The sequence below is a fragment of the Lissotriton helveticus genome, chromosome 4_1 (assembly GCF_964261635.1).
Source record: "Lissotriton helveticus chromosome 4_1, aLisHel1.1, whole genome shotgun sequence".
Classification (NCBI taxonomy): Eukaryota; Metazoa; Chordata; class Amphibia; order Caudata; family Salamandridae; genus Lissotriton; species Lissotriton helveticus.
The window spans coordinates 57,054,067-57,067,815 of record NC_136063.1 but is presented as its reverse complement, the minus strand read 5'-3'; the positions used below and the strand labels follow the sequence as shown (position 1 = coordinate 57,067,815).

Genomic DNA, 13,749 nt, shown 5'->3' with positions numbered 1-13,749 from the left:
CTGTCAGTTTCTATAAATTAATGAGGAAATTACGTCTCAGGCATTTCTTTGATAACATAGTCACAGACAAAGGGGAAATAAAAGAAGACCAACTATTGGGATTATCGCCACACAGCACTTACATAGCGCCAGTATCCCATAAGACATTGGATACTTTTGAAAACTTGGTGAGGATAGAATTATCAAAATTAAGTTTCACTAATAAATTAAGGTGGCATAATCTTACACAGAAGCAATTTGAGGCTCTTTGCAGAATTGCGAACAATCCTAACACTATCTGCCAAAAGGCAGATAAAGGAGGCCCAATAGTGGTAACGAACACTTCACACTATGAACGAGAAGTAGAACGCCATTTGACGGATGAAACTATATATTTACCTTTGGATGCCAACCCCACTGAACATTTCTCTAAGCATTTGGAGACAATAATCAATAAGGCTTTCAACGATGGAATCATCAATGAGAGAACACAAAATGTTTTGATTACATCTCACCCAAAAAGTCCGACAATCCGTATGCTGCCTCAAATACACAAAGATCTCAGGAATCTGCCCTTTTGGCCTATTGTATCTACTGTTGGGAGTATTCATCCACCGATTGGCCAGTTGTTGGACAAATATTTGCAACCATGTGTGATGAGGATGAAGACATTTGTTAAGGATACTACCCACTTTCTAGAAACATTAGGGAAGATTGAAATAACAACAGATGAACGAATTACATTGTGCAGTATGGATGTCAAATCCTTATATACTTCCATAACCCATCAGGAATGGATAGAAGCTATAGAACAAGCACTACTGAATACGGAATTGGATTTGAGCTTTAAAGTTTTTTTAATGAAACTGCTGTATTTTACTCTTTTTCACAGTTACTTTAAATGGAAGAATCAATACTTTTTACAACAAATTGGAACAGCAATGGGAAATTTGGCAGCCCCAGTATATGCAAATTTGTACATGGAGCACTTTGAACAGAAACACATTTTGACACAAGAGCCATGGGTGTCTCACACTACGCTCATACTGAGGTATATTGATGACATGTTCATTATATGGACTGACCCAGAACAGATGCTCTTAGAAGCCATCACAGAATTGAATAAAAGAGATGAACGCATTCAGTTCACGTCAGAGATCAATGATACTAAGATTACGTTCTTAGATGTGGAGATCTACAGGAAATGCTCTGTCTTTGAAACTGATATTTATCGCAAATCTACAGACCGCAACAATCTGTTACACCATAACAGTTTCTACCAAGACTCTCTAAAGAAGCATCTCCCGTACTCACAAATGTTGAGAGTAAAGAGGATAGTATCGTCAGCTGAAAAAGCAGAAGTCAGAATCAATGAGATGGAAAACAGATTCAGAGACATGGGATATCCCCTAGAAACATTGAAAGAATTCAGAACACGATGTGCACAAAAGAACAGAAGAGACATACTAACAAAAACTGCAAAGAAGGACAATCCAAGAGTAGTAGTAGTGTCGGAATATTCTATAAAGATCAAGGCGTTCAAAAACATAATCAAAAGGCATTGGGTGATTTTGTCACAAGAAACTGAATTCAATAACATCTTCAATGAAATGCCTCTTTTCGCTTATCAAAGGGCGAAAAATCTGGGAAGCTTACTAAAACCTAAAGAACACACACCCATAGAAACGTTTCAAGGGACATTGCCCTGTTACAATTGCAGTCACTGTAACAGCATCATTAGAGGAAACTTTATCACGCACCCCAGTAAAGGATACAAAATCAAGTTACGAGAGTCGGCCACGTGCAACACGATGAATGGAATCTATTTATTGAAATGTCCCTGCGGGCAAGGTTACGTGGGGAAAACAGTAAGAAAAATTAAGATAAGACTGAATGAACATAAATCGAACATTCGTAACAGAATGACGAAATCAACAGTAGCTACTCATTTTAGTGAGGCCTCACACAATGTAAGCCAGTTGAGATACACTATCATGGAAATTGTTGTAAAACGAGAAGGCATGGATACCAATAAAAACTTACTGCAACGTGAGAACTATTGGATACATAAACTTGAAACCTTAAAGCCCACTGGAATGACCGATCGGACTAAATACAGCTGTTACCTGTAGTAACTTTATTGACTGTAATGATAAATTACTGCATTGTATGCTAACTCTAATTTTTTCTCCTTTTCAATTGTAATTTTCCCTTTAAATTTAAGTAAGGATTACAGAATCACATGTCATCCAAAAATCGATACTTATTATGATATCAATCGGCGACATTGGGACCACAAGTCCATTTTTTATTTCCACATCACTCCGCCTCAGGTACAAAAGGGGGTGGTGATGGACGGAGCATCTGAACCAATCAAACATTCACACCCAGTCAACAGATCTGAGTTTAATCCATCACCGTTCTTTAGCCCACTCTGCCACCCCAGTTCAGACATGGCCATATGCAAATCAGTCTGACCCTGTGCCTCATGGGAACAGTCCAGCCCGAACTGCCAAGCCATGCCTTCCCTGGACCGGAAACAAGCTTCCGAGGACCGGTTTCTGGCATTTCAGCTGTCTTCAGCCCGGCTTGCTTGAATCCAGTGGCAAAGTGAGCAAGGGACTCACGTCTGAGCATATCCTGCCAACTTATGGCGAACAAAGTGGTACAAAAGGGGGTGGTGATGGACGGAGCATCTGAACCAATCAAACACTCACACCCAGTCAACAGATCTGGGTTTAATCCATCACCGTTCTTTAGCCCACTCTGCCACCCCAGTTCAGACATGGCCATATGCAAATCAGTCTGACCCTGTGCCTCATGGGAACAGTCCAGCCCGAACTGCCAAGCTATGCCTTCCCTGTACCGGAAACAAGCTTCCGAGTACTGGTTTCTGTACCACACATCACTCTGTCTCACACACTTGCTTCTAGTCAATTGCACGTTTCAAGATGGCCGCCATTACACGTTGTTTTGTAGTCCTAACCTTATGTTATTAACAGACTCGAAGAGTCACTGAAGGCTCATTAAGTTTTCCCTGTATACGGAGCACGATGAGTTTGTGGCACGTTCTAAGGAAGGAATATTGGAGGTCGCTTTAGCTCTTTTCCGAGTAAGTTACATGACGATTCAATGGTGCGCGTTAATCTGCGAGGCAGGCTGTTTTAAATCATTTGCATGGAGACAGTATCGCATGTTTAGTGGTGTAATGAGAACGCGTTGGCTTTTGGAAACATAGGTTTGATTTTACCTGACAGCTATTTCCATCATTTGTTAACCTGGTTATTATAGTTTGAGTTTGGCATCCACATTACAACACGTAGAATCACGGACTTTTAAAGATATGTCTTACTGAATAGATTATGAACACATGTTTGTTTTTACACTTCGTTGTTTTCCCGTTTTTTTCACCGGGAAATCACTGAGCACTTGTTTCATTGATGAATTTGACCGAAATAGGCACTATAGATGACATTACACACGGTTCCACTTTACGATCCGCCGCGTAAATCCTCTATGTATTTTCCTATGGATCCTCATGTATGATACATTGTTTTATTTGTAGAACCCAGTTCCCTGATGAAGACTATTGTATAGCCGAAATGCATTGGATAATGCCCTGGGTATAAAGGCTGGAGGCCATAATTATCATTTGAATCGAATGAACATAACCAAAATCAATGGGATATGCAGAATGAAATAAAAAGAATTCTGGAATACAGAGCAAATTGTTTTTGAACTTTATTTTAAAGAACTCTTACAACCGCATCAAGGGACTAAGCTGTGACTAGGGGACATCACCCCATCAAGGGGCATGCCGTCTGGCTTCTACAAGGGCTGCCACTCTGCTGGACTGCTGCTCTGAAGAAACTTCTGCCCTGCAGTGCTGATATGCTGCCCTCTTTGCTGGGTGACAAGGACTGGATTTGCATCTTGTGAATCCAGAACCAAGAGGGACTCTAGGCGCTGGTTGGCTAAATTCCTGATCTGGAGCATCAGTTACATAACAGGCGTCCAGCAACATTGCATGTGCACATGGACTTTGCCATCTGCAAGTCTACCCTGCCAAGAGGTGCCACCCCAGTCTTGGACCTTTGAAAGTAGGCTTAGGGTAGTTTGGCAAGCCTCTTTACCACTGCTAACCATTGCTAACGTGCGCAGAGTCCTAAGGCCAGCAAAATGAAGTCAGCTAAAACAGGAGGTCTGAAGGAAAAAAGTTTGAGGAAAACCACGCCATGAATGCCAAGTCTAAAGTGTTTTCCTCCCCCAGCTTAAAGTGGGGAAAACTACCCAACCCCTTGAGAGTTCTCTTCATTGAAGTGGAAGAACATGGAGGGACCATCAGAATTGGTGTGGTCTGTTCCAGGATGGTGTTTTGCTGTGAAGTTAATGCCCTCTAGGGAGATGGACCTTCTTAACAGTTTGAGTTTCTCACCCTTCATCTGCATTAGCAATCTGAGGGGTCTATGGTCTATCTGAACCCAGAAGTGAGCACCAAACAGGTATAGTCTCAGATTCTTATTTGCTTAGGCCACTGCTAAGGCTTCCCTAGCTCTGAGGCATCTGTTTTGTAAATTAATTCCTTGGAGAAGACGGGCCTTGAGTACGGGTACTGTGCACATGGCCTCCTTTAGGGTGTCAAAAAATGTGTGGCATGCCACTGTCCAGATCACCTGACGTGGCTGTTTCCTGGAAGTCAGCTGGTATATACGCAATGCATTCTGCTTCTTTTTATTAATTTCCTAGGAGAATTCTTTGAGGGTACAGGTTACCTTTGCACATGCAGTTTGTTCAGCAAAGGGGACTCTTTCAAATGTTCCAAATTGTTATACCTCAAGATGTAGCTGAATTCAGCTCATTCACAAGACTTTGCTTAGTTTTTGGCTGATGCGAAACTCCACCAAAATGTGGCAGATGTCCGGTCTGCCATATTAATATTGTATTGCTGTCAATAGTACTGTAAGGACAGCAAATGAGACATCTACTGCTTTTGGTAGTTAGGCCCAAAGTCAATAAACCTTTACCCTTACAAAACATACGCTGATTGGTTATGCCAAAGCTTTATTATCTAAAGGATAGAAGAAAAATGGGTGGCATATTTCTGGAAAATCTTCTTCAGGTCCTCTGATCATTTTTCAACTAAGTAGTGTTATTTTAAGTGCATCATTTTGGCAGTATGTGTGAGCATACAGTGACAGGCTGTATTGAACCACTAACAGGCTCTTTTGGGCATGTAGTGTGTCATCTGAACACAAATGAATGATGGTCACTATAAAATGGAATAGAATACCTGCAAACTTCAGTGCAGGGTACATGGCATTTCCAACCTGGGAGAGAGTTCAGAGACAGATTTGGTTAGGGACCTAGTGCCACTCTCTTCTGGTTGTCACTGCCAGGCATTTTGAACTTCTGTTACCCATGAGTAAGATAGGATGCCAGAGGTAGTTGGCCCTTGAGCAGCAAGATTGGCTTGGACAACTAGAGGTGGGATTGAGTTTAGTTTCTTTACTTTGTTGCCCTGCTTTTGGGGGCACTGGCATCCTCTGTGTTCTAGTTATTCTTGATTGTTCAATTACTGCAATATGTTACAGTTTTACAGTTACACATTGAGTATTTTTTGTAAGCATGCAGGAACACAAACTATTGAGCATACTTTTAGGTCTTCCCAAAGGTGTTTTTCTTGCCTGCTCCTGGTCCCACGCGGTGTTTCCTTGCTGCTGCAGCGGCATTCCCGGAAGCATCCCGATTGCGTTGGTGTTGCCGCGCTATCTGCCAGCCTGAGCCTCACACTCTGGGGTGAACTGCAACCCCCAGAGTGCACTGCTGCCTCTACACACCTGCCGCGAGTGAGGGGGAGGCGGGGCCAGCGCACTCATAGCGCAGCCTCTCCCTCTGCTGCGCGGGTGTTTTTCTTGCCTGCTCCTGGTCCCACGCGGTGTTTGCTTGCTGCTGCAGCCGCATTCCTGGAAGCATCCTGATTGCCCCTGGTGGGACGAAGGGGCCAGGGGCTGCGTTGGTGTTGCCATGCCATCAGCCAGCCTTAGCCTCACACTTTGGGGTGACCTGCATCCCCCAGAGTGCACTGCTGCCTCTACACACCTGCCGCGAGTGAGGGGGAGACGGGGCCAACACGCTCATAGCGCAGCCTGCTCCTGGTCCCACGCAGTGTTTGCTTGCTGCTGCAGCCGCATTCCTGGAAGCATCCTGATTGCCCCTGGTGGGACAAAGGGGCCAGGGGCTGCGTTGGTGTTGCCGCGCCATCTGCCAGACTGATTCTCACACTCTGGGGTGGACTGCCACCCCCAGAGTGCACCGCTGCCTCTACACACCTGCCGCGAGTGAGGGCGTGGCGGGGCTAACGCCCTCATAGTGCAGCCTCTCCCCCTGTGGTGCGGCACGTAGCCCGGACAAAGCCCGGACAAACGCCGGGCCCATCTGAGGCCGTCAGAGGCCGAAGGAGACTGGGCTGGGCCATATTATTTGGTTTTGGTATTGTCGTTGGCAGTATTCTTTGTTTCTGTCCAGACCCCCGTCTTGGAAATACCTGGTCCAAGGTAACGAGAAGCACTTTGCTAGCTATCGACTTTACTAGATTTGACTTTACTTTTCTGTTTGATGGGTTTATACCTGGGACAACTGGCAACCATTAGTATAAAATGAGTAAACGGAGAGGGGTACCTGGGACTTTGGATGCTTTTATTGTAAGGGTTGAGTCACTCCTCAAGTATGAAATACAACTGACCCTACAGTCTTGTCTGTCATTAGGGGGCCAAGTTGCTCCCAACATAATATGCCCAAATACAGTAAACACATCACCAGTGAGGGCTGATCCTGCTACCCCTACCTCACCCCCACCACTCCTGGATTCTTCTAATATGTCCGTTTCAGGTGCGCCCTGCACTAACACCCGGGGACATGCTGCAAGGCCACATAGAAACACCAAACCAGCTGTCCAACCAACTAAAAGGAAGAAAAACGCTGTTATTGCTAGGTCCAAACCTAAACCAAAATATTCAAAAAGTGGCGCATCCACAAGTAGCCTAAATGTTCATGAGGCTGTTAGCACAAATTCAGTTGCCAGACAGATATCATCCCTGAGCCTAGGTGTAACAAGGTTAACATGGGCGGTGCTGGGGGAACTACACCCATTGGGCCTGTAACAGAAGCGCTTGAAACAATGCTGTTTAACATCAAGGATGTGATTGCTAACATTTTTGATTTGCTTTGGGGGGACTAATGGATTTGAACTCTGCTATGGACAAATTGAGTGGAGGGAAGATGAATAATGTTTTTGAGGATGTAGGGGGGACTCTATAACATCTACAGGCAATAAACATGGTTTTGAGTTGCAATCGACTGGTACTGCTCCTCCCATAGACATACCCTTTGTTAACTCTTGAGCATCCTGTTGCAATCGAGAAGACCATACGGTGCCTAACCCCACCCTTATCGGGAGAGAAAGCCAGGGCATGTCAAGAGCACACAACATAAATAATTTAAATCTGGCCACAGGGAGTGTGATTCATAATCAGCACCAGACAGGTATCATTGTGGCTGACTCTAATAACGACACTGGAGAGCGCCTTAGGGACACACGCTTAAGCCCAAATACTGATGTTCTGAATCTACTGCCTCTAGTCCATATGTTTTAGTTTTGGCTGACGCTCCAAACCTTGCTGGGGGTCAGAGGAAATCTTGGTCAGACCTCCGCAACAAATAAGTAGACTGGCTATGCAAACACAAAGGTCTCCACCCTTCCTCAATAGATGAAATTATTATGGCCAGGAGAGTTGGGTGGGTTGGCCAATCGAATAGGAATATTAATGGCGATTGCATCGTTCTTAATTTTCGGACACCACAAATGGTCCGTCGTATATTAGCCACCAGAGAACAGTCTTTGGCCAAAACACTGGTATTTATGCATTTCCCTTAGGCTATTTTTACAAACCATCAGCCGTATCGGTTAGGGATCCTGACGCATTCCCATTTGTAGTAAATAGATTCCATGCACTGTCCAACTTAGAAGCTCAGGACTGACAACCACTGTCGACGCATAAAATACAGGCCTATGAGGAGGACCGTCCAGGTACTACATCCCTACCTCACAACTAGGGCTAGCAGGGGGGCTGATCTGAGCATTTTAAGTTGGAATGTGGCGGAGCTTCAAATCAGGCTTGATAATCAGGACTGGCTGCGTATAACAAAGGAACATGCTATAGTCATGCTCCACGAGACCTGGGCCACTGAAGATTTATATCGGGGGGCCTATTTTTTGGGATTAATCTGGCCACTGGAGGCAGTTTTAAGGCCATCCCAATGAATAGCCAAAACTATCAAGTTGTGTTTTTTAAAAGGAGAGTCTGTTTTCACCTGGTACATTTTTATAACAATGATTTTTATTCTAATCCCAATTGGAACTTCATTGGGCATTTTTGATTTTATTTCAAATTTGGATACTAATCTTAATATAGAGGGACCTACTGGGATTCTGCTGTGGGGCGATTGTACTGCCAAACTTACTAATATGGAGCATGCTGCAGGGATACGTAATTCTGGGCTCTCCATTCACAGTGGCGCAGAACTAGCAATGTTTCTAAGATCATATAACTTGGCCAATGTTATGGACTAGGTAGGAGGACCGAATGCCATTAACCACATACAACCAACATTCAGGGGAAGGGCATGTTGTTCAACCATTGATTTCATTTTTATCTCCCCCTCTCTTGAAGATCAATTAAAAGCTGCAGAGGTCATTGCTACGGATCATGGGGATCATAACCCTATCAAAATAGTGCTGAGATCCGCACCTAGACCCGTGTTCTCTCTTGAATGCGGGGCCACAAATCTTACACCCTCAACTGACAACTTAAGAATAATATGGAAGGGTGTTGATAGTGGAGAAGTGTTCAAAAAATTACTTAAGGGGAATATGTATCTTATTAACCCTTGCTTGTCATCACAACCTATACATACTGAGGTAATCCAGGACATTTCTAAGCTTTGCTAGGTTACGAAAACCCTCCTGTCAAAACCTGCATCTTTGGCAGGAAGTACACCTAGATGGTTTGATCGTGATTGTACATTGGCAAATAGGAATCTTCCCATGGCTTTGTCATCTAACCGGAGGTGTACCACAGACGTTCAGCTGTAGGAAGAAAGTTCTCCTAACCGAACACTGGGAAACCTCTTCAGAGGCCGCCAGTATGAAAAAGGGCAACATTTTTTGGTCTGCAGTAAAGGACCTCCGATTGATGGGCCAGTCATTAACCCCCATCAGTTGCAACATCTCTAGTGAATCTTGGGAAAATCATTTCGCAAAAATGTACGCCATCCCCCAATCAGAGACAGACCATTATGAGCCTGGCCAATTGGCTACCATAGAGCTAACTATCTCTGAAGAAAAAGAGGCTATCCACCAGAGTATAGGGAATAAGGCACCTGGGCCAGATGGGCTGCCAATTGACTAAATAAAATGGAATCCAGATTTTTGGCCCCGCTACTTTGAATGTTTTTAATAGCTTAACTCAAGCCACGGTTCCTGACACATGGGCTAAGAGTATTTTAGATCTAATTTTTAAAAAAGGAGACAGGTCCCAGCCCAGTTATTATAGACCAATATCATTAATTGACAACACCATAAAAATATTGGGGTGAGTTCTCTACAAGAAATATTTTTTTACCTGGACAGAAGAAAATGGAATTCTAGAGCCATGCCAGCTAGGCTTCCGTAGCAAGGTGGGTACAACTGAACAATGCCTTAACCTTAATTTGGTTGTTGGGAAATACACCATTGCATGGTAGTCTCCGGTTTGTCTGGCCTTTATGGATTTGTCCTCGGCATTTGACCTTGTCAACAGGTCAAAGCTGTGATCAATTCTCTTGGCATACGGGCTGGATGAGCCGCTGGTACATTTTTTAGAATACCGCCATAAAGATCTCCAGGCACAGGTGAGGATCGGCATGGGTGGAGAGGTCTCGAGTCCTATTAATGTAGGAAAGGGGGTCAGGTAGGGTTGACCCTGATGATGCGGTTCTCATAGGCCACAACCCAAATTCTCTCCTTCCCCCAGTACAAACTTTTGTAGGGTATATGGATGGCTTGGATCTGTGTGTCAATTAAAAAAAATCCTTTTAAATGTCTAGTGGTCCTGGGAAGCGACAGATAAGCTCTATTGCAGTGGATAGTCAGAGAGTGACAGGCACTTGCATATTTCCTTACCTTGGGTTGGTCTTTGCTGCGAACGGCTGAGCATGTCGCTCACTCCAAGAGCAAGTTCTCAAATGCCACTGACTCAATTCTTAGCCTTCCACGTCCTAAGACCACTGGAGCTATTTTAGCCATTCAAAAAATGTATAGATTACAGTGCATTCCTGTGGCCACATATGGGGCTGAGATTTGGGGCATTGTAAATAGTTCATGTATCCAGCAGGAAGAAAATAGGTTTTGCAGGAAACTGCTGGGTACCCCAATCTCTACCCCACAATATATTTACCACAGAGAACGTAATCTTAATTTCATATCAGACTTCATACGCGCTTGACCTGCTCTTTTCTGGCTATCAGTATAAAAAAAACAGGCAGCCTCCCTTACTAGAGAGATCATCAATGACTGTGTTATGTGTGAGAAAGGGATGGATATCCCTTAGTTGAGTGGAGTGCAACAAAGCCTATGCAGTGTCAATAAGGAATGTATTTTCTTAGATCCAAGTACAGCTGAAACTGTCCCCAAAAAGGAACTAAGAGACACCCTCTATTCCCTATAAAACACAGAAAGGATTGTTTTGGAATCCAATAAATCCTCTGTTCTCAGTTACATGTCCATTGAACAGTAATACCATCCTTTACCTATATATCTCACCTTACCTATGAGCCATTGGGAAAGGAGCCTATTATTCCGTTTAAGAGCAGGAACTGTTAGATTTGCACTGTGCTTTCCTCTTGGTTACCTCTCTAACCTCGATCACACACCATGTCCCTGCGATGGGAAGAGTGGTCAATCAATTTTACACTTCCTATTTTTTTGTAAATATTACATAAAATACTCAAAGTGGCTTTTAACCGCTTCCGTGCGGCGCCGATTCCGCCCCTGTGCTGGACATTCCAAAACAGGGTGCGGTCGTGACGGAACCGTTCCGTCATCAGCACAGCTCAACCGTGACTGATGACGGAACGGTTCCATCACCAGCATCGAAGGGGTTAAATCTATTTTTTAAAAAGACAAGGCCTATTAGCCTGGATAAAGCTTATTCGTGCATAGTAACTCTGGTGGATGAAGAGTTGATTTTTCGTATAAGTACATTCCTCAGAATTGCTACTAGAGCACGTAATTCCATGTCTGATCCCTGAGATTTTATTTTTGTATAATTTTAGGATGATACAATGGTTTATATATCAGTAATTTAGTTACCTATTTATTACCAATGAAGTTATTCCTAACTTGTAATTTAACTGCTGTGGCTATATTGCTGTAAAACTGTATATTACCATGTGTTCTCAAACTCTCCGATTGTCATTGAACTGGTTATGATATTGTGCTTTTATGGGTACCAAGTTACCCAAATAAAGTTTTATGAATGAATGAATGAAGGTCTTCCCAAAGGATAGCTTCAATTGGTAATCAGCTTTATGTCTTCAAAAAAAGACATAAATAAAAAGTGCATAACTACATACATATAGAGATGCTTTGGGTCATCCATCTTCATCCATTGGTCTGTTCAACTATCATACACATGTTGCTGCTGCACATCACAGTATACAGCATTGGTCAATGGGTTAGCCGACTTCAGGCATTGGACTGTGCAAATGCAAGTGATGCCATTGTTCTTGATCATGTTCACATTCACCCAAAAAGAAGAGCATATCAATGCCAGGGCTAGTGGATCAGTACCTTATTTTTGCCAGCGTTCTTTTGATTCCATTATTTTTTTTGTATTTTTGTCATACTTATGTGCCTTTAGGTTACAGTATTTCAAATTGAAAGTACATTTTCCCGCTCCAATGAGAATCTTATTTTCAGTGATGTACACCAAAAATTAAAAGGGTTTCTATGCCTGTTCTAAGTACATTTACCAACTTAGAAGCCTATTAGATGATATGTGATGATTACATGTTTTTAATTCAACAGTTTTAAGGTTAATATTTCTTTCAGGTTTGGTTTGTTACCTCACGTCCAATTCATTTAATTGCATGTATTACTCTTGTACAGACTATTGTTGATGTTGTTTTAGACATAATGTATATGTTGTGTAACAAGTTGCCTTTTCCTTTCATGCAGTGATATAAAAGAAGAAGAAAAATGAAATCATCTTGGATAGTCATGCTCTGTCTTTTATATCTTTTCTTCAATGCATCTTCTGCAAATGCACCAGAAGGGAGTGTAAATACACTGTCTTCTGCAGACGTGAGTCTAAGTGAATTTTATTTTTATCTTCTCAGTGTATTCATATATTTAACTGATCTTGATTAAAAGCATGGTGATACACAGGTAAACAATCTGTGAACCTATGTGTGAATGTGGTTTTGTGTAGTGCAAACCTATCTGGATGACAGCAGAGCACCGGTTATGGTCAGAGGCAATGGTACAATCAACAAGCGATTGGAGGCATAGCAGAGTTCTGAGAGTGAAAGCAAAGGTTGACTATTCACTGTCACTGATGACATTCCTCAATTATGAATTTCGCCACATTTATTATACAAGTCTATGGTAGCTTTATAACAGAGTAACCATACTTGGGGATCTCTGCCAGACTTGGCAGCATTATTCCTCATCCTCACATTGGCTATGATAAATCTGTTTTGATTGGTGGCCTTAGCCATTTGGCTGCTGTTGTGGCACCATATATTTAGTGAGGTAGAGTGCTGTGTGACAGATTCAAGGTTTTGTGAAGAAAATAAACCTTATTCGTTGATAGGAAATGAGATACCGTCAATAAGGGTCAGGTACATTCTGTGCATATCAGACGCAGATTGAGTGGTCATGTCTCATTTTGAACTTGCAACTTGGAATTTAGTCTGGAAGGCCTTTATCAAAGTCCCTATTATAATGAGGATGATGCATTGCGGATGATGCAAAAAAGCAAGATTCTGTGGAGGATGCAAAGTTTGTAGAACCCATTGTTAGTGAAGCTTTTTACTTGTGAACCATCAGAAAGGTCTACGTCAAGTTTTGATAATTGGCTGAAGATATTTTGGGAGAGAGTTGGTGCTATTGGATACGTCAAGTGAATGTAAGCGAGGTGCAGCCCATTCCAGTTGAAAGCCACAGGACCCCCAATTCTAAACATTGACACAAAACTAGTTGTGATTTATCCGATTCCGAACCTGCAATACTCAGTGGATTTGCCACATATATCCAGGCTACTTAGGTACTGCAGTGTGCACGTGGGTATCATTGATTTATATGGTAATCCATGTTATATTTGTTGAGGAGAATGTGATAGTGTCAATTTTTATAGGAATTCAAAGGAGATTTTAGTGCAAATTGTTTGCCCTGGTAAGATTTGTTGGATAGGGAAATTATTGGACTACTACCAAGCAGGGAACATATACAACAGGAGACTTTTAACCTTCCCAATAGCCATCTGCAGTCACTCCCTGAAGGAAGTGACCCAATTAGGGCCACCCAGGTCTTTCTGAACCTCCTCTTGCTTTCCAAGAAATGAAGAGTCGACGACACAGTATAGAATACAAGCAAACCAATTTATTCACAAAGTACTCTGCAGTGGAGTCTTATCTCCTATGATGGCTGACAAGGGACTGACTCTAACAAGC

The 13,749-nt window shown here is 42.8% G+C and overlaps 1 protein-coding gene across 1 annotated transcript in view; it reads left to right on the top strand.

The window, feature by feature from the left end:
* The window catches only part of LOC144827854 (IgGFc-binding protein-like), a 109,141-nt gene that overhangs the window by 72,687 nt on the left and 22,705 nt on the right, over window positions 1-13,749 (top strand). The window contains exon 2 of the mRNA XM_078686019.1: window positions 12,254-12,379. Coding sequence (XP_078542145.1) covers window positions 12,275-12,379 — 105 coding nt within the window. The 5' untranslated portion in view covers window positions 12,254-12,274. The remainder of the gene's footprint in view (window positions 1-12,253; window positions 12,380-13,749) is intronic.